At 32.8% G+C, this 27,598-nt stretch overlaps 1 protein-coding gene and 1 long non-coding RNA gene across 2 annotated transcripts; both read right to left on the reverse strand.

Annotated features, from left to right (window-relative positions):
* Window positions 1–498: 498 nt before the first annotated feature.
* LOC143055887 (uncharacterized) lies at window positions 499–10,883 on the reverse strand. Its single transcript, XR_012972161.1, has 3 exons — window positions 10,803–10,883; window positions 1,379–1,538; window positions 499–724 (listed from the first exon to the last, which is right to left on the reverse strand). It is a non-coding gene; the product is annotated as an uncharacterized LOC143055887 (long non-coding RNA).
* Window positions 10,884–19,044: 8,161 nt separating this feature from the next.
* On the reverse strand, window positions 19,045–26,888 carry LOC143055889 (uncharacterized). The gene is made up of 6 exons (XM_076228934.1): window positions 26,725–26,888; window positions 24,674–24,737; window positions 23,864–23,897; window positions 21,877–22,110; window positions 20,791–21,156; window positions 19,045–19,830 (listed from the first exon to the last, which is right to left on the reverse strand). The coding sequence occupies exons 1-6, from the start codon at window positions 26,780–26,782 to the stop codon at window positions 19,732–19,734; spliced, it is 855 nt and encodes a 284-aa protein (XP_076085049.1). The 5' UTR covers window positions 26,783–26,888; the 3' UTR covers window positions 19,045–19,731.
* Window positions 26,889–27,598: the final 710 nt, after the last annotated feature.

A 27,598-nucleotide genomic window follows, 5' to 3' on the forward strand; every position in this document is an offset into this window, starting at 1 on the left:
ACCCAAATTTTCACAAAATTTTACATATGACCTTTGACCTCGATTTAAAAAAAATGTGAACATATCAAGTCCTGACGACAGGCATATTATCTTAGCACACGATTTCCTCTTTCCAATGATATATTATGTACATGTAGGTGTGTGTTCGGTGGGGAGATTAAATTCCAAAAAATCTGCCTTCAGTCACCCCACTAATTCTCCTTATACTGAAAACCTGTATAAAATCCATGTGATTATCACTTCCACCTTTTCGGTATTTGAAAAAAAAACCATCTGCTTTATACCCACGGGATTTTGTATAAAACTGAGGTGTCATTGACGTTAACTAGTTATATATTCTATCATTTCTATGCACATACTAACCGTTTTTAAATCATTTATTCAAATTTGATTATTAAGCTTTTACTTAAGCTGTAAACTGCATGTTAAACTATTGTTGGTATACATCATGGTTATCTCGTCGAAATTCCATGCAGAGGATCAAGAAAATATTCATCAAAATGTTTGACTTCTTTAATTGCAGGCTACATTAAATATGATTAATAACTTTTTTTAAATAGTTAATTTCATGTCACGGTGTGTTCGATCCAGTATCTATTGTCCACAGCAGCAATAGTTTGGACCACAATATGTCGCATCGCAACCATGTAACAGATAGCGATGTGCTGCAAGGTATTTCAAGGTGGACCTGTTGTAAATGTGAACAGCGTCAGAACAGTGGTATCTGAAAAAAAAAATTGTTCACAATTATAGTTTATCTGTTAAGTGAATGAACATTTGAATTGTGAGAATGTTGTGCAGCCATTTCAATGCATGGTGTATAATTCTATGAAAGCAACCATTATGTTTTATTTCATTACCAGTTTTTCTCCTGTTGATATCTTGAAATTCTAGTCAATTTATATGCGAAATTAACAAAAGAAGTTTACCGATTTGTGTCCGGTTAAATTCCACAAAGTTGTGCGTTCTTTGCATTTTAATGTCTTAAATAGTAGCGATATAGTTGCACTTAAATCTTAAATACCCCCCCCCCCCCCCAAAAAAAAAAGGAAAAAAAAAAGAAAAACCATTGGCCAAATTTAAGAGTAAATGTGTCAAGTGTTGTCTTCAACTTAGAGCAAATATAAAGAAGAATGATACAACTGTTGATCTCATTAATTTAAAAGTCGGGCAAAATATTGGAGATTTTTTTTATATAGTTTTGATTGAAAATATAGGTAGATTATGGTGATTGCATGTCGAGTACACAAGAAAGTAATTTTTCAGAGTAGGAATAAAAAAGAATTTCAAACATGTAGTTGTCAAAAACCTCAATTCTTAATTGCGGGACTCTTACATCAAACTTTCTTGACTTGCCAATACGTCCCATAATACTTACGTTGCACCTTGTTCTTTGCAAATGTCTTTACACTTCTTTCCTGGATTCCTACATGTTCTTCTAACAGCAAGAACTCGCCCATAGAATGTCATGGAACCGTTAGTTTCTGCTGTGCAAATCGCAAGGGCAACTTCATCTTTACTATATGATAGTACAACTCCTGAAATAGTAATCAAAGAAGCATTTCGTTAAACAAAAAGTAAAAAATATTCTGGGTTTAAAAAAAAAGGACAAAGTACTGTTCTAGTTCGCACCATCGTGATTACCCAAATAAAACCCTATCGTAGATGTTGAGAGTTAAAATCGAACCAATATTTAGAATAAAGTCTCGTTATAGAAATCAACAAAATGTAGAATTTGTTTTTGTTTTGAAAACATTATGAACAATCTTTCCAAATCAGATTCTATCCTTTTTTTTACATATTAAAAGATGACTGATACCTTCAAATATTTAATTTGAAATGGCAGAAAATGGCAATATCATCAAAATCACCGCCAAAATAAGCCTTGTTCTTATTTCAAATATATACTGTAATTTAAATAGAACATTTAATTTATTTAAGAAAAATAATGTATGGTCAGAGATTGACGTATTATGTCAAACATCTTTCATTACTACGCAATTTCATCAGTAATTGTGACCTTTGAACTATGAATTCTAAATTCTTGTTTGTTATTTGGGCATAAAGAAAACTGCCGGTAATAATTTTCCTATTGATATTCGTACGGGGCGCCGAATGGGACTCGTATGATTTTGTACTCGAAATTCAATTTTGTACGGACAAAAGTGAGCTTTGTTCAACAAAAATGAGTTCACGGCCGACACTCGGCTAACCGAGAGATTGGTCGGTTAATCTATATTGAGTATGCGGCTATATCGGCGGTCAGTCTGTTAATCGGGTTGGTTATACGTCTGTTAAGAGTAAAACTCACAATTTAATGTTAAACTCTCTTAAATATACAGATTTTTGGCATATTATGAGAACCACATCAAAAAAAGAAAAGTGTCTGACAAAATGATATCTATCATAGAACATTTTCCACCAGTAAAAAAAATGCATAGCCTGCGCAATTTTAAGTAAAACGAAAAGGCGTCGCGCAAGTACAATGTATGTGATTTTTAGGCTTGTACACATAGCAATATTTTGGATAAAAGGCTAAAAAAACATTTTTAGATATGATTTAAAGGACACAAAATAGTACTTCGGTTCTAAAAAAATAATTGTCATTGATAAATATTTCATAATTGTTATATAAGTTGAGTTATACCACATTTTAATGAAAATTTGGGGAATACAGTCTGTTAATGGGTTGGACAATTTAAATCGTGTCAGTTAAGAGTTATTTAGCCAAGACAATGGTCTTACTACCTTGAGTTTATATTTTCTCATTGAAAAAAGTGAGATGTACTTGTGACCAAAAAATTACAATACGGTGCAACAGTATCCTTATAGAAAGAGCACTTTTATTCTTTTTTTCTTTGCATTTCATTAAAAGGGTGTGTCACCTCAATATAGCGTTATATGGACTGATTGGCCGCTCGAAATCGCATGAATGTATTATTTACGCCAAGTTATCAATTAATCAGCCTTATTTTTTTGTCTGTTCAAAGTCTGTAACATCATGGAAGTAATATTTAAAAGGAATAACATCGCCTAATTAGCATGTATTAACGGCCTGCAGAGCCCTGTACTAAAGTCATATGATTTTATCCAATGGTAAGATCCCTTTGGTTACTATCTGTGATACCGCGGTTGTAAAATGGCATCTGGAATTTCTTATCAGTCACGTGATTTTATCGAGTCCGGTAATTATAGAGTACCTGTGTTAAATCCGAGGTTTATTATTACTGAGAAGGTGGCACTGTATCATATACAATCTCTATCTTCAGATAAAGTCGTATGATGTAAAAAAAACTTGAAAAACGGACGAGAATTGTTCAAACTACAACAGTTTAGCATGGAAAATTGTATTTAATTTAGCATATTTTTGCTTTTTACCGTTATTTTAAACTGTTCTAAAAGTATTTTCCGGTTAAAAGCGGATCCCGAGTTAAACAGTTAAATACCGATGAATCGATCAGGTTTCACATGATGTTGAACAAAATAATGTAGGCAAATCTAGACATAGATTTGTTTACTGTTGAAATGTGCAAAGTTTATCGAGATTGAAAAAGAAGGATATTTACTTTCAAGTATTCTAAATTTATGTATATGTCATAAATGTCATTGATTACATTATTGAAACTGGACAACTAAAATGGGGATAATATTTTCGTAAATATATATTTTTTTTAAATTATAAAAATTATAACAAACCGACGAAATGGGCTTGAATCTATCTGTCTTACGGCAAATTAGTTTTTACACAAATTAGTTTATGTATCAAGAATTTAAATTGAAGGATAGAATCGTTTAGAATTGTGAATATTTTAATTGACTAATACACGAAAGACTTAGATTTTTCGTATTTAGTTTAAACAATATTTATTCAAAAAGTGCATGAAATATAAATATACATATAAATACAGGGATTCGGAAACAAGAAAAACTTATATAAATCCGTCTCCCTTAAGAAAAAATGACAAAATTAGGAACATAGTATATAAGAAACTCGTATAATCTAATTTTCAATTCACATTTAACATGTTTATTCTGTGGTTTGGCCGTTACTCAGAAGTCAGTTTGATCGAAAATTGGGATCAACTCTTTTTATTATAATTATGGTTCATGTATCTGAGAAATATGTAAATGTTCCGAAAAAAAGGTAACATCTAAATCGACATCGACATAAAGATAATTGTTATGGACCAAATCTCCCTGTTTCTAAAATAAATCTTTGTACAACTTTAAAAATATTTTCGTTTTCCTCATCACTGATGAGTTCACTACCTTATACTAATGTTTGTACATTATATATTGGTAGTGTAGAAATGGTTTGTGCCCTGATGAGTCCATAATTATGACATTCTTGCAAATAATGTTTGCTGCTCTCAACTTGCCCACATTTACACAGGCTTGAAAGAACAATGTTTTTCTGGAAAAGGTGTTCATTTAAGCCACTGCAGTTCAACCGGAGTCTGGCGTGAAGTATTTGGCCTTTTCTACAACCAGTATTATAATATGTAGGGACTTTCTTGGTATCTCGATTTATGTAATTTTTAAGTGTAAATTTTGATGGATTACATCTAACGTCTTGTGGAAGCCTGTTCCATTCACGAATAACAGATGGTAGGAAAGAGTTTTGATAAAAGGTAGTTTTACAGTGATTCTATGGATTTTTCGTATTTAATAAAGGGGGTCCAAACGTTTTTTTTGTACAATCATCTTCTTAACTTACGGAAATGTTTTTTTTAACTGTATGTAAATATTAAAATTGAAAATGACCCAGCCTTGTTCTCCAATTTCGTATGTGATAGGTGTCGGTTTAAACTATTAAGACTCAAACCATGGAAGTAATATTTAGATATTACTTCCATGCTCAAACTAACCAAAAATAGGAAAAAATTGGACTAAAATAAAAATTGAACGAAAGACTCTATTCGGCAGCGTACATCAACGGAATGTAACGAATGGACTATTCGGGTTACCTCGCACCATGGAAGTAATATTTAATATAATTCAATATTACTTCCATGCTCGCACGTATATACGACAAAAGCTTGTCTGTTCGTAATTCTCCGTGAACACGAAAATGACCGATAAGTGTCTGTGATTTGATCGATCACATGCGGAGAATCAACTTCCATGCCAGCTATTGAACCAATTAACGAGTTATCGAAAGATGGGCGGTAACGCAGATGAAACCTTTGAAGTGACGACGATGTTATTCCTTTCAATATTACTTCCATGGTAACATCTATGAATGTGTCATGTGTTGCAATGCAGCTGGTTTAATTCCATTCGTTTTCTTTGAAATACTTAGGCTTTTCTACCTTGGGAATAGATTACCTTATGCCGGAGTCACACATTGACGTATAGACCGGCGTGCACCAAACGTACAGAGAAAATTGACGAAGTCGGTATACGTTAGTTGCACGCCATAGGAACGCTTAGCAATCGTTCAAAGCGCGTTGCAAAAGTTTGAAGTACGTCGAAATAAAAAGGTAAAAATTGAGAAAGGAAATGGGGAATGTGTCAAAGCGACAACAACCCGACCATAGACCATGCAACAGACAAAGGCCACCAATGGGTCTTCAATGTAGAGAGAAACTCCCGCACCCGTACTCGTCCTTTAGTTGGCCCCTTAAAAAATATGTATACTAGTACAGTGATAATGGACGTCATAATAAACTCCGAAATATACACAAGAAACTAAAATTAAAAATCATATAAGACTAACAAAGGCCAGAGGCTCCTGACTTGGGACAGGCACAAAATTGCGGAGGGGAAAAACATGTTTATGAGATATCAACCCTCCCCCTATACCTCTAGCCACTAAAGGAAAGTAAATACGCTTGATGAACGCTACAACCCGAGGAAATTTTTATGCAGCATAAAAAAACATACAACATACGCCAACATACGTTTCTTGAACGCCAGATGAACGCTTAGCCTTAGGTACGCTTCTAGTACGCCCAATACACGCTTAAAGCTCGTTTTGCACACGTTACAAATATGATTGACAGGTTAAATGCATCCAAAATTACTAGCGTATTGACAGCGTAAATGATTTTAAACACGCCGGATCTATACGCTGATGTGTGACGCCGGTATTAGTTGTATTTCCTCAATGCTTTTCAACTTCGTTTTTGGCCTTTTAAACATTTTTTTTCGAGCGTCACTGATGATTTTTTCGTAGACGAAACGCGTGACTGGCGTAAATATAAGGCGTAAATATCGAATTTCAATCCTGGTATCTATGAGGAGTTTATTTCCGGTATGTATTTTCCTTTGTACCGAGTCATCATTCTCATTTTCTGCCGCCTAAGGAAATGTCTGTACCAAGTACGGAATGACCGTTGTTTTCTAATCGTTGGTAAGACGTTGTTCTAAACAAGAAATTGACATTAGTATTTTTTTTATATTTGTGTTGGGTGCTGATTTAATGTGTAACAAAAAGACAATTTTATATCCTGTTAATCACAATAAATGCATAATATTAATTTTATTTTTCGAGTAATGATGTATTCCTATGATATCGTAAGTCATTTTGCCGACTAGCAGTCCGCAAACGTGCTTGTTTTTCTATCGAGTGACCTTCAAGATGGTGTAGAGAAACAGAATCTACATGATATATGCGACCATTCTTTGATGAAATTAATATTACTTTGATATTACACTTTTTGAAACCATTTCTATCAATTTTCAGATTCCATTGTCTAAACTTATGTTTCATTGTTCATGTGTTGTTTCCATATATTCTAGCCACTAATCTTGAGCCTATCCCTTTATTCAGATAACACCCCATATAGCAATTAAATTATACTAGTAATGTCATTCATAACTCTTAACAGACCAATTAACAGACCGGGTTTTATACATCCGACCCATTAACAGACCATATTTTTTTTATCAAAAATTGATTTATGTCACCAAAATACAGTTTTTCGTGTAGATTTTTCACATATTGATGTTAATATGGTAAACAAACATAATGTCTGTCTTTTTTCTGTGTTCAAAAGATTGCATACAAGTAAACTCAACCAAGTTGTCATTTTTGTGTACATTTTGTGTGTGTAAAATGTGTATAAATTTACTGATGAGTAACTCGCCTTTTCATTTTATAGATCGTTTATTGAAGTAAGAAAAAAAAAATTACACCACTGGATTCAGTACTCCAAATCATTTTGTCAGACGTGAATTGTTTTTATGATATAAATATAATTAAAAAGTTATACAATGAAACATCCTGACCTTGCACTGATTTTCACGATAACACCTGATTAACAGACTTTAGCCAACCCGATTAACAGACTGACCGCCGATATAGCCGCATACTCAATATAGATTAACCGACCTATCTCTCGGTTAGCCGAGTGTCGGCCGTGGAGTTCAGTTTAACAAAATTTGTAGCATACTACAAATTTAAAATTTTGTCATACAAAATGATCTTTCAGTGGACAAAAGTTACTTTTGTCATGACAAAATTAATTTTTGTAACACAGACTTTTTTTGTTAACTAATTTGAAAATTGGGCTACAAAAGTCAATTTTGTATGCAAATTTGTTTAGTTTGGATTCTGTTAACTAATTTGCATACAAAATCGACTTTTGTGACACAAAATTGACTTTTGTGAGACAAAATTGACATTTGTGAGACAAAATTGACATTTGTGAGACAAAATTGACATTTGTGAGACAAAATTGACTTTCGTGAGACAAAATTGACAAAATTTGTCTCACAAAAGTCAATTTTGTCTCACAAAGTCAATTTTGCATGCAAATTTGTTTAGTTTGGATTCTGTGAACTAATTTGCATACAAAATTGACATTTGTGAGACATTTGTTAGACAAAATTACTTCAAAGTGTAAAAATTCTGGAAAAAGGGGGGCCAAAAAGGGCCCTTATCATACCTTGTCCAAATTTACTGATAAACAATAAAATTTATATAAAATGGGCATGGTAGAATCAAGGAGGTATTAAAACCGTACCAATAAAAATAAGTTGAAACTTCAAAAATATTTGCCAAAAAAAAAAAAAAAAAAAAAAAAATAATTAAGTTTAAAATTAAAAAAAATAATTGCTTAAACGTTGTTAAAGTCATATGAAACGAGTGAGTGGTGGAAAAAAAATGTTTATCTAATTCTTGAACCAATGCATGTATATATCATAAACTAAGTCCTCTGCATGTGCACGATTTTCTCATTTTTTTACGCAAATATATCGTATAATCGTCATTTTTTTTCTCTCTCTGTCTGTTATGATTTAAAAAATATGGATGCTTATTAAATATCGTGTTTTGAAGCCGAAGTTTACCGATTGTCACCTTATAGTAAACAAATAACAATTTAGCACGTGTTTAACATGTACAATCAGATTTGTTTATTTTAATGACAGATCCATGCGTATCTTTACCGGAATTTTACGAGGAGGGTTACGCTCAGGTCACTATGCATACGGAAAATATGTCGGCGAATTGCTTCCTGGAATGAAGCAATTAAAAATAAGATAACTTTTTGTAAAAGTGGACAAATTAAAGAATTTTCCTCAGAAAAAGTATATGTACATAAGTTAACTTGTATAATGAAAACTATCCATTTAGTTATAAAAACATATGTATATTTTTTTTAATTTAAGGTTTCTTATGACTTTAAAATTCCAAAATTATTACAATTATATAGAAATATTTTAAGAACTATTAAAAGAATGTCTGTATAAATGAGTTTTCAGTTTTTCTTTAACTGTTAACATAATGGATGTTTAGCGGATCACATGGCAAATCATTCCACAGATCGGTTGACGCTTTGTCGAATCTTCTTGTCCCATATGTTTTGGTTCTTACCCGTGGGTTGTTAAGTTCATGGCATTTGCAGATCCAAGTGCTCGCATTGGTTTGTATATATGAACGAGTTCTTGTGTGTATACCGGTGCCTCCTCGTGCAAAGCCTTGCATGAACACATACACAAGAAGTTTATACTGGCAACGATGTATTCCGGGTCTTAATCAAAAGATATCATTTTTGGGATACCGTTTATACGAACAGAATCTTACGCTTTCCCGATTTTTGTTATTTAATGAAAATAAAAACCCAGGTCCACAGGGCGCAGCTTTATACGACCGCAGTGGTCGAACCCTGAACAGTTGGGGCAAATTTGGTCACAAGATTCAAGCTTGATACTGTCTGAATTTGGATTGTGATCAAAGTTTTGACATAATATAGGTTTTTGTCACAATATAAATGTGGTCAAGATCTAACAAATCTATTACACAATACTATGCAATTTCTTCTCTAAACTTTTGAAAACAAGCAGTGTAAGGGAGGTAATCAAGTAATCAAACACATATATAACAGGATTCTTTAAATTTTAATTGCATTACCTCCCTTACACTGCTTTTAAATTGTCTAAATTGTCCTTTAACCAGAAAAATCCTTGTTTTACCCCTTTTTTGCCCCTATTTGCTTAATGATTTGAGCCATAACCCCCATAACCATCCCTTTGTAGTATGGAAACTAGTGGTATAATTTCAGGGAGATTTATACACTTAAACACAAGTTATTGACTAAAAACTACAAAAATGCTTATTTGAGCCCCTTTTTTTAACCCCTCACTTATTGAAATCCCCCTCCCACCTTGGAGCAAGGACCCCAAAACTCAATTCCAGTCTTTCCTTTGTAGTAAGAAACCGTGTAGCATAATTTCTGAGAGATCCATTCACTTAATTAAGGAGGCTCGCGGGTACAAAAATTTCGGCAAAAAAATAAACATTTGTATTGTCATTACAAATCTTATTTATTACACTATTAGTTATTAATTTATGATATGGTACAAAAATCAACCAAAAAAATCGATTCGGTTTGGCCCCAGATGACTTTTAAAATGTGTTTATCATGGAAAAAGCTCCAAATTATCTCCCTTGGGTGCAAAAAATGCCATTTTTGGGCATTAAAATTCTAATATCTTTTTTAACTCACCGGTGACCTATATTTTTATTATTGTTTTCAAATAAACTAAATAATTGTAAAATTTTAGCGATTTCTGTAATTTAGTTCTTTTTTTATTTCGATATTACCTTTATTTCTCCAATTAGATCAACAGAACTCATGAACTCGACTTTAACAGTCACAATTTGAACAAAACGTTGACTTTAACAGTGCTTATTTGACTACGGGTATGTTCTATTTACTTATACTAAAGTAATTATCCTGAAACCATCCGTCTTCGGACGACGCTGACCACGACGACGACATGATACTAATATAATACGACCATTTTTTTCAATTTTTGCAGTCGTATAAAAAAACGAGCACAAGGTATTCGTATTGTCACTAGATTTTTATTTATGAACATATTGGGTTTAAAAGCAATGTCTCATATTGTTTCAGTTTTAAAATAAAAATCACGAACATAATTAGTCAAAGTTGTCTAGATTTGCACATAATCCACATTAGTGGTTAAAGTTATGTGGTCAATTTACTCTTATCATAGAAAGTAAAAGGCTCCGTTAAATAGATTAAACTTCCAGTAGACACCATTCCCCAATTAACTTGGAATATGTATATTTTGCTTAGATGGTCAATCAAGTAGAAGGATTAAATGTGAAGTTGATGGATCAATTGATGATTGCTTTTAATCACACCAGCGGGAAAAGGCCTATATCGCGGCAAGAGCTACATGTATTTCGAATATTTTAACCGTTGTGAAATGTCTTTAAAATCTCACAAAAGGTCTTTCAATTTTCTTCACGTGAATGCATCGATTTTTTGGTGTTAATGGTCTTTAAAGCGTAAAGCAGAACCAAAATTAAATAAATATTAACTTACCTTTCAGACAGCAAAGGAAAATCAGTACATGCCATATCAAAGGAGACATTTTGCAGTGTTCAGCCTTCAAAAATCACCATTAATGAAAGTTCAAATGATATTATCAGATTATTACATGGCATTTTTCATATCGCATGTATTATCAGCCCTAGGTTCAATATCAGCCCAAGAGCCGCACGGCTCGAGGGCTGATATTGACCGAGGGCTGATAATACATGCGATATGAAAAATGACATGTTATGATCTTTTTATCATATGCTTCAACAGTAGAGAAAAATAACAGATTCATATATTGATCCTTTTACGTGGTTCCCGAAGTTTAAAGAGTAAAAAAGTTCACGGCCGTCGGGCCTAAAATTTGATACATTCAATATGAAATCTTTCTATCATATGCCTCAACAGAGAGAGAGAGAGAGAAAAAAACATTTTAATATGGACGAATCAGCAAAAAAATAATTCAACAATATACCTAATAATCATTGTTTGGAAAAGTCAACTTTTTAAAGAAACTTTCTAAATTATGTTTCAGAAAAACTTAAAAAATGCATTTATTAAATAATTTGTTTGTTTTTGTTTTTGTTTTTGTTTTTGTTTTTTAATTTTTTTTATTATTTTAAACAATATACTTTCCAGTATTGAAATAATTGTTTTGTACACTACTTTGTAATGTTTTTCACTGAAAACGTAGCATTGAGGTGTATTTTCCGGAATTGACCGAGTATTACCGGAATGCCATGTGATAACGTTACAGAAAGGCATGTGATAACAATCGAAGCATGTGATAAACTTTTCATATCAGCCCGTTAAGCACCGATTCAAAAAAATATGGAATTTACGTCAATTTCATGCTATTATCATACGGTAAAATTTATATGTTATTTAGTCTAAGTATATGATAAATATATTTCTCTAATTCTTCGTCAATTTATCCCTTTCTGCACCCATTGTATAAAAAAATTTAATCAACGTGTGGTTTGTTTGATCTCAGTACTTCATTGGTTAAAATCCGATTGTGACGTCGAATTTTCTTGCTGTCCTCTGAATTTCCTATTGTGACGACATGAAAAAAGGCGACCATGCCTGACGACGTCACATAGAAAGAACACATCTTTTTGCAGATCATTCGAAAAGAAGGAATAAGTTTGCCTGCATAATGTTAGAAAATCATTAGAGAAACAGATTCCACCACCAAATCTCGTGTAATACGATATTTATCCACTCTCGACAGTTAAATTATCAATTTTAAAGTCCTCGCCGAGGCGGCTCGGACTTTAAAATTGAAAATTTAACTGTCTCGAGTGGATAAATATCGTATTACACTCGATGCAGTGGTGGAATCTATATATATACATGCTAAACCCTACTTAAAATGAAATTGATATTGTAGAATGACATTTAAATTGTAATGATCTATATACTACTGACAAATCAACGCACGTATAAGAAAATTAAGAGAAAGGGACATTATTGTCTAAAAAGGCGAAGATACTGGCGAGCGAACGAGGCGAATTTTTTTAAACGATCTAATTCAAAGCCCCCGATTTTTGTACGCACCTTCCCTCGGTAATCCACCACTAGGGAGTGAACCCAATTTTTAATAAAGAACTGCAAAATATACCCGTTAATCGTTTTCTGTTCGTTTGTCAGCAAATTATGGAATCGGCGAATTAAACTGCAATACCGTTCTATTGCAGAACGATACAAAACTTATATTGCATTTCATGTTCTTGTACAGATTTTGCATTACTGATAAACTGTTTAAAAAATGTCTACATATCGTATTGTTTGAGGGCATACATATTGGATACAGCATTTTTTTACGGTGCATTTACACAAAATCTTCCACACTTTTCATTAACGAAAGTATTGAGAGACTCATTTGCATACCATGAGATGCTATACCCATTAACTTACCCTTCATGTCGTTCTGTTAAGCTGGATGAAGCCAATGTAAACAGTGATCCTTTTTTACCAATAGAGAAGTCTTATGGATTCTAGCTACACTTTGCTTCAAAATATTCGTACAATTTAATTTTGATTATGATTGAAAATTGAATATCTTTTTAAATACTTTAGGTATATATATATGTATTGTTTGGTTGCATTGAAGGATACAATATTTGTACATAAACCTCACCGAAGACATTGTAGGCGAATTCGGACAATATAATTTGTACTGTTAATGTAAATATTAATTGTTCCACGGTAAAAAAAAATGCATAGCAAAAAGACTGAATTCCAATGCAATTAAAAAGGGGTGAGTCCATACAAACTAACGAAATCAAAAGCAATCAATCAACGGGAAATAACTCAATCTTTTATAATGTTTTATCAAAATGACTGATTCTGACAAGCCAGAAAGTTACGTTTAGCTAGAGAGTAAAGAGAAGAATATGTTTTCATCAAATATGGCGAAGTCAGGGCATGTAACACAAAAACAATATCACTTTTAATAATAATATATCCATACCATATCAACAGCTAAATACAGGATACTCCACAACAAAATATAAAAAAAAGACAAGTACAAGTTTTGACAATCGTCAATCAATGATTAAAGCTCGTCTACAGCCTTATATGGTTTGGTACAGGAACACACAGAATTATGCCGTGTAAAACATGATTGGGAAACCCAAACCATTCCCATACTAGGACATCAGATCGATTCATTTTGAACTGCTACGTATTGTCAAAAGCATTTATCAATATTTTGTAATTTTTTGTTGTTGATGTTACTAATGGACAGTTCTTTATACTCGAATATATAAGGCAATAACGCAATGTCAAGTACTGAATACCAAAGTCCATCAATGTACCTATGAAATACACGCGACTCCATATACATACAACCGAACAACTATCCCAACGTTTTGTACGCGTAAAAGAAGTTTTACTTATAATTATTTTATTTTTTATATATATATTCTCAACACAAAAGTATATAGTTTGATAAATTGCCATTCAAAAGATGGTATTATTTTACGATAACGACTTCATCTGAGGGAATATCAGCTCACTCTATAAAATGGCGGACTCGCTTGATATTCTTGCCAATAAAGTCTATATCAAAACCAAAATATGTCATTATTCTATATGTATTAGATGTGTGTATTAACATTTTCATGTTGCTCGGTCCTTGGATTTCACAAGGATTTGTATAGTATCCTTCTGTTGTGTTTTTGTATTGGTGTTTGTCTTTCGATTAGTGTGAAGCCAGTCAACTGTTTTTCGACCAATGAGGTTGAATGTTCCATTTTAGCCTCTTCTTTTCATAGTTGGTTTACATCCTAGATTTCACAATATCAAGTTTACGAAACCATTCAAAGCCAGACTGTTTTTTTTTAGCTATGGGGAAGCTCGAAATCAGGCTCGTAACCAGGAATTAATAATAAAAAAAAGGGGGGTGGTATTTGGACTCACGAAATCAACTTTCACAGACACAATTAAAACAGAACCTTGACGTTAAGTGTTTTTTTTTCAAAAGGGGGAGGGGGTCGGACGAACCGAATGTAGGACAGAAAGTCACAGGACAAAAAGTCACAGGACAAAAAGTCACAGGACAAAAAGTCACAATTCATTTTTTCTGACTATTTTCATTGAATAAAAAACGCTTATTTCTACAAAAATATTTTTGTATTTCTCTTGAACTATTGTATAAAATCTAACTTTGTAAACAAAATTTATCAAAAAATATCAAAGTAAATCAAATAATTGTTAAAAAAACACAAAATCAAAGTGGCTTGGCACTTTCATGGCTTCATTGTGCCAATAAATCTTTCTTTTGCATGATTAACAGGGGCGTAGCCAGGAGAAAACGATGTGCAAGCAACTACCGCCGAGCGGAGCGAGGCGAAAATTTTTTGGGACCCTTTACTGCAGAAAAATGTTTTTTTTTTCGGTTTTCGGTCATAGGACGGTTTAAAGAGGAACTACATGTAAATAGGACTTATAAACAATTTATGAACGTAAAACTATTAATACTTGAATCTTCTGAATAGAGTAAATCATGGTTAATTTAATACATAAACAACACATTTTTGAATTACAGAATTTACTCAACAGTGACCAAAATCTGCTCTTCGGGTCTAAGCAGAAACGAACTTCTCTATTACTTTGTCAACATTCACACTGAAATCCCGATCAATATGCAGTAATGCTAGCAATGATAACCTGACGTTGTTAATTGTTGATCGTACATTTGTTTTCAACAGACTTAATAAACTGATAGATCTGCATGGTAGCACTCGCGAGATGTTATAAACCAGCGAACGTGTTCTCCATCGAGCGACCTCCCGATTGAAATTGTCCGCCAAATACATGCCAGGTCATTTTGTATGTCTCAGACAATGTTGAGAATTATTCCTTGGTTATATGTCCTACAACATGCACGAGGAAGCAGATACGACACAAAGAAGCTATTTTCTGATAATACCAGACACCCTCTACTCTCCAATTCCATTATCATATGGTCTACGTGTGTGAACGCAAAATATAATGAGACTTTCCAATGCTCTTTTGGCGTGTTTTCATGGTGATTGGCTCTAATAGTCTGTTGAATACATCGCCTCGGCATATTTTCAATAATATCAAAGGGTTTCGATAAATCTCGATTGGTACATCGCATCGCAAACAGATAAGCCGTACCCTGTAAAATGTGCTCCGAAACTACACGAGTATAATAAATTCAAATCTGGTACTGTCCGATTTTTACATGATCTCCAATAAAACGTTTAATTTGAAATGCCGTTATTTAATGAAAGTTCATCAATTAAAAAAGTGACAACATTATGTGTTTCCTTTAACCATAATTAATTTATAAATTTTTTATTTTGGCATTTTTTTTTTTGCTTGCCGAATCGATGTGCACGCAACTGCGTGTTAGCGTATATGGAGCTACGCGCCTGATTAAAATTAAATAAATCTTCATTTATCAAGTATAATGACACATTTCCTAAACTTTAATAGGAATATATGTATTAATAAAGGGCTTTAGCGCATGATACACCCGTTGCTCTTTTAAATCGTCGTTTATGCTTTAAATGAATTTATATGATCAACTAGAAATATATATATACAAATCAAAAGGGATGTTACATTTATATATTCACCAAAGTTTCATAAAATCCCCCTTTTTTAAGTATAAAAATTCATTACTTAAGAAAATGTAGAATCTAAAATTTATAAAAATGGAAAGGGAGCTTATGTCAATAGATATAAACAATTTATCAAAGTTGCATAAAATTTTGTGAAAGTGTTAGTTATTGTCCCAAAATTGGAAAATCCCCCCTTTTTTAAGCATAAAAATTCATAACAAGGAAATGTAAAATCTGAAATTTATAAAAATTGAAAGGGAGCTTACATCAATAGATATAAACAATTTACCAAAGTTTCATGGACATTGGTGAAAGCCTTTTTGAGTTATTGTCCGAAGTGTTGAAAATCCCCCTTTTTTTATGAATAAAGCCCCATAAATCCAAAACTTAAAATCTGAAATTTATAAAAATTGAAAGGGAGCTTACATCAATAGATATAAATAATTCACCAAAGTTTCATGGACATTGGTGAAAGCCTTTTTGAGTTATTATCCGAAGTGTTGAAAATCCCCCTTTTTTTATGAATAAAGCCCAATAAATCCCAAACTTAAAATCTGAAATTTATAAAAATTGAAAGGGAGCTTACATCAATAGATATAAACAATTAACCAAAGTTTCATTGACATTGGTGAAAGCTTTTTTGAGTTATTGTCCGAAGTGTTGAAAATACCCCCTTTTTTATGAATAAAGCCCCATAAATCCAAAACTTAAAATCTGAAATTAAAAAAAAAACGAAAGGGAGCTTACGTCAATAGATATAAACAATTCACTTAAGTTTCATGGAAATTGGTGAAAGTGTTTTTGAGTTATTGTCCGAAGTGTGGACGACGGACGGACGGACAACGGTATACCATAATACGTCCCGTCTAAAAGACGACGGGCGTATAAAAAGTAAATATTTCAAGATATTTCTCTTATATATTCTAACAATTGTCAACATATTATTTGTGACTTTTTGTCCTACCAAATTTGTGACTTTCTGTCCGTTTACCGGACGAACCACCGAGTCTACGGGTATGAATATATATTATATGGACCATCTTTGTGCAATTCATAAGATAAATGAGAATTTATTCAAATAAAATCAGCTAAAAGTTTCGAGACATGCCAAACAGTCCAACCTATCCTGCTTTTTAAACAACAAAATAATTAACATTATTTACCGTATCAACTTTACTGTGCCAAATTCACAATTCAGCAATGTGCGTCTTTTCGATCGTTGGAAGCTCAATGTATATTAGTCGATAACCACCAAACAAGACAATATAACCAAATAAAGACCCAACATATTTCATTCCTGAATTTGAAATGATCAAGTGCAAAAACCACATATTCTCAAGCAATATCTGTTCATTTTATGATTACCAATAACAATTAACATTTTGAGCTTTATTACAGCTTTGGTGTTAATCAAATGTTATGAAATGTATACACCATGCTTGTAATCGTCTCATGGTTTACACAGCGTGAATCCTGCATCTGTGGTCTGTACACATATTCCAGGTCATTTAGTTCTTCAGTCAACTACATGTAGCACTCTTCTGACCAGACTATACTGATGACTCATTGACAAAACAATGTTTAAAGCCAGGTCTAAATAAACTGTTTACACCAATATGTCTTGTATTCATGCAATTACATCACAATGCAAGTGTTGAAATTAGAACGACAATTTTAAGCAAGTAATTTAGTGTTAAACATTCAAAGTCAATGAACTCACTCAAAGTTCAGTGTCTATTAACCTTCATCGAAATACAAATGCTTGTAAAACTGAATACCTATACTTGTAAGCAATTCTTTTCAAACAATCGTTGTAAACTGCATTTTTCTTCAAATTGTTGAAACGAATATTTAGGGACAGGTCCATTGAAATGAGTTATGTAAATGCTAATACAGTTGCAAAATAATATATGCTTATGTAACACGGGTTATGTTCTTCTCATATATGTTATGATGGTATGATACTAAACCCCTATCGGGAAGGATTGTGCCTGATGTTCATATGATGAAATCATAATCTTTCAGTCAGTTTAATTGAAGTCTGGAGCTGGCATGTCAGTTAACTGCTAGTAGTCTGTTGTTATTTATGTATTATTGTCATTTTGTTTATTTTCTTTGGTTACATCTTCTGACATCAGACTCGGACTTCTCTTGAACTGAATTTTAATGTGCGTATTGTTATGCGTTTACTTTTCTACATTGGTTAGAGGTATAGGGGGATGGTTGAGATCTCACAAACATGTTTAACCCCGCTGCATTTTTGCACCTGTCCCAAGTCAGGAGCCTCTGGCCTTTGTTAGTCTTGTATTATTTTAATTTTAGTTTCTTGTGTACAATTTGGAAATTAGTATGGCGTTCATTATCACTGAACTAGTATATATTTGTTTAGGGGCCAGCTGAAGGACGCCTCCAGGTGCGGGAATTTCCCGCTACATTGAAGACCTGTTGGTGACCCTCTGCTGTTGTTTTTTATTTGGTCGGGTTGTTGTCTCTTTAGACACATTCCCCATTTCCATTCTCAATTTTATTCATCTTAGACTTATCTAATCAAACTTTAAAATGTTTACCATGCAAAACATTTCTGGTTAATTGACCATGATTGCAGGGAAAGAACAAAATATTGACTTTCTGCTTATGGGTACTCCACGTGAACTTGATCATTAACTAGCTCATTGTTGACACTGCATGCCAAATTCCTTTTGAAACATGACACAAACTATTAAGCTCATTGTTGACACCACATGCACGATTCACTTTATGGGACATGTTTATGCTAATTGAATATAAATTTGTACCAGACCAACATGATGAGAAGGATCATTAAAGTGTTTGTTTGCAGGGTAAGTGTCAACATGAAGACATTAATGGATTACCAAGACACATTCCTGCTCTGAGCCGATCATTGTTTTCCTTCAACCTGTACGCTTAGCAGAGAAGCAGCCATTACCAATTTTAAAATCTTTGTTTTGTTTTTGCTGCAGATCAAAACCTCTCCTCCAAAAGCATGGGGAGTCCATCTCCAGTTGCAGAATTTTTTCGCTGTGTTGAAGACCCTTTGGTGGCCATTGACTGTTTTCTGCTCTTTGATCATTCCCCATTTCCATACTTGTTTTTATCAAGGCCTTATCGATAAATAAAAATAAACACAATTTTTTGTCACTTGTTGCATTTATTCTTTAGCCACAAGTTGAATTCATTTTTTTTTTATGGTGGTGAACCTGGTAGTAAAAAGAGTATACAAAAAAATTCATTTGTAAGAAAAAAGTATAAAAACACCAGGTCACTCAACTTGTGTCAAATATATCATGACAAATTCATGGTATCTTTTACACAAAGAGTTACCTCCCTTCTTTCCAGATGTTTTAACAATTGTTCTAAGGTCTAAAACTTTCTAAGTCATGATTTCATGCAATTCTAAAAATGTTACACTTTCTATCAAAACACTTAGTTATAATGTATTTGGCTCTATTATCAATATATGGCTCTCCCTATAAAATAAAAACATTTTTAGGTATTCAAACCTTTTAATATTATTCATCTTCTAAACTGGTTGTCAATTTTTTAATTGGGCCCCATTAAAATTTTTGATCGGATTTCTTTTGTTCAAATTTTTTTATAGCACTAATATGTAGTATAAATCTTTTTTCAATTTTTTTTCTTTTTTTTTATCTATTTTTTTAGTACAATAAAAAATTGGCAGTTGTTAAAACATTTTTTGCATAGTTGAATGAGATGGTGTTACAATTGAAATTTATCAACAAAATACATGGCCATGTCCACCAGAGTTACACAAAATAATTTACAAGCTGCTTATAAAGCATTTTCTATTTATAGGTCTAATCGCTCTTCTCAGCATTGCCTTGGTCTCCACTATCTCTCTCGTCATTTTGACCATTTTCCTGGCCATCTTCATCTCTCCTGCCTCCGCTGTTGTTCTAAAAAAAAGAAAAAAAAGAAATCTTTTAATTTCAAACTCTGGGGTTTCATTGTCTTTTACTACATGTATATAATATCTGCATGTGGATTTGCAGTTCTATAATTGTAGGAGGTCCTATTTTTCCTCTTCAACTACCTAATTCTAATTTCAGGCAATACAAGTAATTTGTTAAGAACTTGTTAAGAGTACCAGGTACCACGTCCTGCAAACCTTTTTTTTTAACAAATAGGGACAACATTAAACAAGATACATTGTAAATATGGTTGAAATATTTGACCATTCTTAGATTTCAGGGTTGACACAAGTTACATGTATGATTGGTTCTAGTCCTGATAATACAAATAAAATTTGCCACTGGATGTTTATAGGAAACAAACGAATACCTATATTATCATGGATGTTTTGTCATTCTGTTTAAAGCAATTTTTACGGACTCTTTTTAAAAGAACAGTCCATAAAATATGTTTAGGGGTTATCCATAATTATCAACCATTTTCCAAAGTGTACAAAACGTACACTTCGGGGGAGGGGGTTCAAAAATCAACATTTTTACAGTACGCTTTTTTTTTCATCAAATGAAATAAAACAGTCAGATATGTTTCAGTTTCTTTTCAATGCAAATTTCTATATTAAACTAAACTTTAATAGACAGGATCTTCTTTTTATTAAGAATTATTGATTCTTGTCTTGAAATCTGAAAATGGTTTTGTACACTTTCTGAGGCAGGGTGGGGGGTCTGAAAAAGTGCATGATTTGTACACTTTGGAAAATGGTTTACAATTATGGATGACCCCTTAATAACATGTAGATTTGGAAACAGATACATATTTGTTTATGTCTAAATTAAACATGTGGAGCATTAGCCATTTCCCAGTTTGATTTTACAGATCTGTTCCGACTTAGGAGTGTAATATTAGCTTAACCAGAAGACTTTAAAGAATATATATACGAGTCTTACCCTACGTCTGAAGTTCCTTCTGCCACGTCCACGTCCTCTGCCTCTTCCACGTCCTCTGAAAGGTCTTCCACCACCCTGGCCTCCATAACCATTATCGTAATCTCCTTGTGGGCCTCCACCATAGTAGCCAGGTGGACCATAATACCTTCTGTAGAATGGTCTACGACGGTAACCGTCTACACCCATGTCGTATCTTGGAGCACCACGACGTGGAGGACCATATCCTCCTCGGTCTCCATATCCACCTCTGTAACCTCCTCTGAATCCACGATAGAATGGACGACGTCTGGCTGGACGATGTTCTCGTTCTTCTCCCTCTCTTTCTTCCTCCTCTTCTCCACCTTCACCTTCTTCATCATCCTGTCTCTGAAAAAGAGGCCAATATTAATGCACAATTGCAAAATAATTAGTATTTTGGCAAAAAATTGAATAATAAATTGAATGTAATAGACTAGGACTAGTTAACAGATACTTCTAGAGACACCTTGGCTTTACTAGTACAAAGTTGAGAGTATGTACTACATAATGACAACCATTACCATGTTTAAGTTTTATTTCCCCCAAGGATATTATGGTTTAAAACTCATTTTTAAATTGATTAACTCTCATAATTAATAGAACTTTTGAAATTTTTCAACCATAAAATCATGAATAGAAGGGCTGGACTTGACAAGAAGCATTTTTTTATAAGCAGTGAAAGGATTATCTCGAAGGGGTGGGACTTTGTCAGTTTAACCTGATGCATTGCTTGTCAAAATGAAAATCATGCGTATATGACCCATGTACAAGTCGGGCAGCTTAATTCCCAAATGGAAAAGTTAAAATAAAGTTTTTTCTCATAAAAAAAATGCAACTGTTTGACTTATATACAAAAAATTTATCATAATATACAATCTTTAGGCCAAATAAAAATATATTTGTTGTTCCATTTATCAGACAAACACTAGAACCTTTTTTGCTTTTCTGAAAAATAATTTTTGAAAGATCCCATTTTGTTGATTTCCTTCAGAAGTTTCAATTAGGGCTAAAATACAAAATTAATTCTAGATTTGCTCAACAAGTTTTTATAATCCAAATATAAATTACCTGTCTTCGACCGTAGCCACGACCTCCACCACCACCTCGACCTCTGTAGTATCTTCTACCACGGTAACGACGTCTATCAGCAGCATATTTACTTCCTTGTACTGGTTCCCCTTCTGGACCAGTCACATTGCAGGCTTCGTTTCCCTTCTCTCCCTCTACTACATCAAATTCAACAGTTTCACCATCACCTACGCTTCTCAAGTACTTCTTTGGATTGTTTTTTACGATGGCCGTCTGAAAAATATTTCATCACAAATAAGAACCCAGTTTGGTTCAAAGTCCCCTATTTTCGCTAACCAAGGGTTACAATCATTTCTCCTGGTGGAATGAAGGGACTAGATCCAAACCCTTGCCTAACAAAGATGAATGTTCCCTGAAATTAGAATATATTTTGGAACAAAAATCTGCTGTTCACATCTTCCTTATTTGTAAGATGACAAACAGGGATTCAAATAACAGAGATTTGAGTGTCTGTATACTTCTGTTGTAGAATCAACACCTTTCCATTAGAATTCTATAGAAGCACAATGCAAAATTATATACTGTGGATTCATTATAATTTGTTGGATACCAATTTTCGTGGATTACGTTTGAACTGGTGAACCACGAAATTAAATGTTTAATGAATACCAAATTTTCTATAGACTTGTATGCAACTTACAGAAAATTAATTATCCACAAACATGCAAGTTTTCCTTATTACATGGAAGTTGGTACAATCAACAGAAACCCATCATTCCTACTCTTTAACAAAATCTATAATTACTACTGCAATGGCAACCTGCTAGTCCAAATGACTCGCATTTGTCACATGGTGTGGAAAGGATTAAATGAATATATCACAGTCACACATCTTATGTATTGTGAATCATGGTCAATCGACTGGAAAACTAAGGCAGGTGTCCTACATTGTAGGTGAGTTCAGTGAGAACGAATTCTCCCAGAGTAAAATGACAAAAGCTCATTTGACTGTTTTTCAGTATGAATACTGTGGCCAATCAATATGACAAGTTTTAAGCAAGAGGTGTCAGAAAATAAATTAATTGAAGTAATAGAACAGTAATCTTTGATCATAATAACAATATAGGAATTGAAACGTCTTTCCTTGTGTAAAATTGGTGTATGTGATTAATGTTACATATACATTGTAGCTTTGTTGTACCATTTCAGACATAGGTTTATGCAATATTAATGCAGAGAATTTTTGTGTGTGTGTATACGTATGTTCCAGACCGTATGAGTATTTGGACCGTACACATACTTTTTCAAAATGTGCATACGGTCTGAATATCATTAAGAAATTGGTCCAGTTAATTAAATACAAATGTATATAACAGATAAATATAACTTAAATCTCAAATTAATATAAAAAGTTCAATAGTAATTGAAATAAAAACTTAATATTCTGACTTTTAAAAAAAAAATCACGATCATTTAATATGTTAATCTCCTGTATTTAGCATTTCAGTAATTCATTAATTGCAGCCCAGTTTGCTCATTAAAATTAAAGTTATCAGAAGTCAACATAATGTGGGAGGACAATACATGTAGTTTTAGAATATTTACGAACTTTACAAAAAAATCATATACAAAGGAACATGTATGAAACAAAATGACGTTCTTTGCAGAAGCCAGTGTCACCTTGGGGCTTGGGCTAGAGTAACGAAATAGGATTCACGGGGATACAAATAAACAAATATTTTATTTCAATTGTTCGCTTACTCACTTTATCGATATAATTGTATAATAATAACAATTTGTATAACTAAAAATAAAATCAAAATTGTTGTAAATGATATTTGCGTCACCGAGGACACTTTTGATAAAAGTTTTGAGATGTTCTGGTGTTTTTAAATAGGAAACGTTTTAGTGAATAACAATAAATGGACATGTTTGGGAGCTTAACATTTATATAGAAATAGAATAATGCTCATCAGAACTTTATATTTTTACCAGACATGTACAATGTATGTTTGGTAATACTTACTTGATGGACAAATACATCTTCTTTTGTGTCATCTCTGAAAATAATAATAATAATTTTCTGAGTTACTAATTAAAAAGTCAAGAAGATTATTTCATCATCATTAGCTACATTTTTGGACATGTACATGAAATTTAAATTGTTCTAACAAGACATTTCGATCAATATAATACATTTGTAGCTAACTATAACTTAAACTTGACCTTGGAACTGGAGACCTCAAACCCCTGAGATCTTCCCATCTATAAATGTGACCATACAATGTACATATAAATCAGAGTCAATCGAGGTTGCCAAATATATCAAATGCTTACACACATTCAGAAAATCAAAAATTTGAATGCACCACACAATAATATAAAACATAGATAAATATCAAAATTAAGATACATGTAACAAGGATATAAAATATAAAATATTAATTGAAATTTCTCCTGATAAAAACTTAATGAATATATGTGTAGATTAATCTGATTTAAACCCAAATATGAAAAGCAAGTTAAAAACTTTTACAGTTAATAACTAATGTTTCAGTACATGTATGTGAATCTTACATTTGTATACATGTATATCAAGTACTGTTGCAAGTAATTTTGTTTAACATTCAGCCATGCTTTGTTCTATAAAATTATAAAGTGATTTTACAACTTCCATGTATTACAGTTATTGCAATTAAATTGATGCTCACATGTATACAAGTTTTTTTGATAGTCATACATGAAATTTCTAACCTACCGTTTTTATAAATGTTTAAATAAATGTTTATATTAAACTATTATATCTCAAGTATAAAAGGCTACACAAATGAATTACCTATTAATGAAACCATATCCGCTTCTGACATTGAACCATTTTACAGTTCCACTTACTTTGCTTGCTGAAAACAGAGGACAGAATATAAAAAGATGGAATCATCATGATCATTGTGGTTTAACTGGTTGATGTTTTAATTTACATTTTGTAACAATGTTTCAGCACAGTCTATAAGCTATCTCGTGGCGATCTGTTTTTATTGGTGGAAAAAGCATCAGTGCCTAAAGAGAACCACAGACGTCTGACAGGAGAAGAGACACACCAAATAAATTAAGATTGGATTGGAATGCACCTGCAATGTGCAGGGTCCTAGCTACCTCAAAACATCACTGTTCACATGCTAAATTAACTAGCAACTTTGAATAGTCAACACTTGGCGGCATAGGTCCCTTTAATATTAAACAGACAACATATACACTTTACAAGTCTGAAACTATACCCATTACAATACATTTTCAAGGGAGATAATTGAAACCAATTTCTGTAACATAATAATAAAAAACATCTTATTTTGAGCAGTTTTGTTAATAGTGTTATTAAAATAATCAAATTTAATCACAGGACTTTCAAATACATTGTTTTTGAACAGGAATACCCATGGAACCTGATAGACAAACTATTTCGTTAAAAACATTTAAATTATTTAATAAAAGGTGTTAAAGGGATATCTTTATGCAGAGGTACATTTTAGTAATTAAAGAAAAAGTTGATGTTCTGTAAAAAAGTTATCTTAATATTCCTGCACTCTTAAAGGGAGTGATCAATTTATTAGATTTTGATTTTCAAACATTTTGTGCAGTACTATTGCACGAACTTTTTAACCCATTGATTCTATGTTGGAAGTGACAATGCCCACGGTACATTTTAGTCACATAACAGATTCCACTACAACTACAGTATCCCTGGGGTAACACGAACACATCGATAATATACATGTACTATTATTTAATAATCAATGTTTAAAAGTTGCCAATATGTGCTAATATTAAAATTTAAAGTGTTATTCGGTAAATACAAGTTTTATTCGGATAATAACAGTGTTATTCGGTCATTCGAGGTACCGGTATCCCTGAACTGGCATATTCCGTTTATTGCAAATATTTTTGTTATTAATATATATTCATGTATCTTAGTAAACAAATGTAATGTCCCAATTCAAGCTTACTTAGGCCAAATAAAAAAGTATGCGTGTTTACTGTACCCCTAGCTACCCTAAAGTGTTTTAGGCATTTTTGATTAAGCACTGATCATGATAAAGTCACACACAATGTTACTCCCATATGCATAGGCTCAATGTAAAGCATGACATGACCGTAAACATGCATACTTTTTTGTTTAGCCTTACTATAAGTGTAAATGAGATAACTTGATGTCACTGCTACCAGCTATGTATCTAGTGCAGAATAAAAAAAGTAAATGCTACTTTCAAAGTTTGCAGGGGCAAAACTTTGAAACTTTGGAGGGATAAATGAATCACTTTATTGCACAAATTCTTTTGAGTTTTGATCTAAGCATTGTGAAGGAATTACTTAAAATTCAGACAAGGAAGACAAGAGTAAGAGTGGGGTAGATGCTCAAGGGCAACACTTCTTCGTCTGGAGGCATGCATCATTTTATTTTACGACTTCACATGGTACGAATTGACTTTTAGTGGTGCGCTTTCAAAAGTTTCCATTAAAATAAAAATGTATCAATAATTGATAAATGCGCATATCTACTTTATTTATTTCGAGAGAAGTGTGTACTTTAGCTGCATAAAGACTATGTTGGGAGATGGAGTTTGGCTAGTTGTTATCTCCCAATCTAGAGTAGATAACTTGTCGGACAAAGCATGCCTTCGACCATATTTGGCAATGATCAAGTTTGCATTTCTATTACACTTAATGATTTTATTAAGTTTTTGAGTCTAGTGTTTAATGGAGCAAGTCATCTAGACAAAACCGGGACAACATGTATGAACGGAATCCAGCGTGGTGACCACGCGGTAAATGACCCAATTCATTGTTTTTCCGATTTTATAATTTCCAGCAATTAAATATTTTTAAAAATACCTATGATCTTCTTATCTGGGGCGGATGTTGTCTCCGGTTCTTTCTCGGAGTCGGACATGGCCTCTCTTGATGGTAAAAAGGTGTTAAAATGTCCTGTTGGCCGTTGGACTTCTTGTTTCTCCCTTTGTTCTCACTGGGCTAAGATGGCCACCCCCATGCTGTCGAAAAATAGGGAAATCCATCGTTTTGATTGGACGAAAAAAAAATTCTTGTCATTTGATTGGCCCAAATATTGATGATATAAATTATAGACTACTAACTAAGTAATCCCCTTTTCCGGATCTTTAAACAAAACGAAACTATTGATTAACAATCTAAAACTTTTCACATTTAGTAATACAATCAATTAGTTAATATGAGACAGATGTTACTGCAAATGAGAACGAAATCAATATTGGTGACTAAATATTGAAATGCATTTATATATTCAAAGTTTAAAATAATTTATACAGCACTCGTTCTATTTGAGCAGTCAAAATGCGTTGACCCGTATATTTTTATGTCATATACAGTCACTGACCTGATATCACTTTACCTCATGAATATTTAAATAGAAATTGTCGAAATTATATATGATACCACCTCTTCAACCTGTTCTTGTTTCCAATGTAAACAACGAAGCGTTTAACGACTCAAACTTGTTTCTTTTACAATTTTTAGGAAAACATATTTCACTTATTAATACTTTTTGTTTGCAACCTATAAATCATTATGTTTTATGTTTATTGTTGATATTTTAGTCTGTGAACCAGGGGCGTAGCCAGGAGAAAACGATGTGCAAGCAACTACCGCCGAGCGGAGCGAGGCGAAAATTTTTTGGGACCCTTTACTGCAGAAAAATGTTTTTTTTTTCGGTTTTCGGTCATAGGACGGT

Source organism: Mytilus galloprovincialis, chromosome 13 (genome assembly GCF_965363235.1).
Source record: "Mytilus galloprovincialis chromosome 13, xbMytGall1.hap1.1, whole genome shotgun sequence".
Classification (NCBI taxonomy): domain Eukaryota; kingdom Metazoa; phylum Mollusca; class Bivalvia; order Mytilida; family Mytilidae; genus Mytilus; species Mytilus galloprovincialis.

Bases quoted from the DNA above. Each gene is read 5' to 3' on its own strand.
- LOC143055889 (XM_076228934.1), bottom strand. From the start codon at position 26,782: ATGTCCGACTCCGAGAAAGAACCGGAGACAACATCCGCCCCAGATAAG. The intron at 21,157-21,876 runs GTAATTTATATT...CCTCTTTTTCAG, and splicing joins GTGGCTACGGTCGAAGACAG to AGACAGGATGATGAAGAAGG. The intron at 19,831-20,790 runs GTAAGACTCGTA...TCTTTTTTTTAG, and splicing joins GAAGGAACTTCAGACGTAGG to AACAACAGCGGAGGCAGGAG.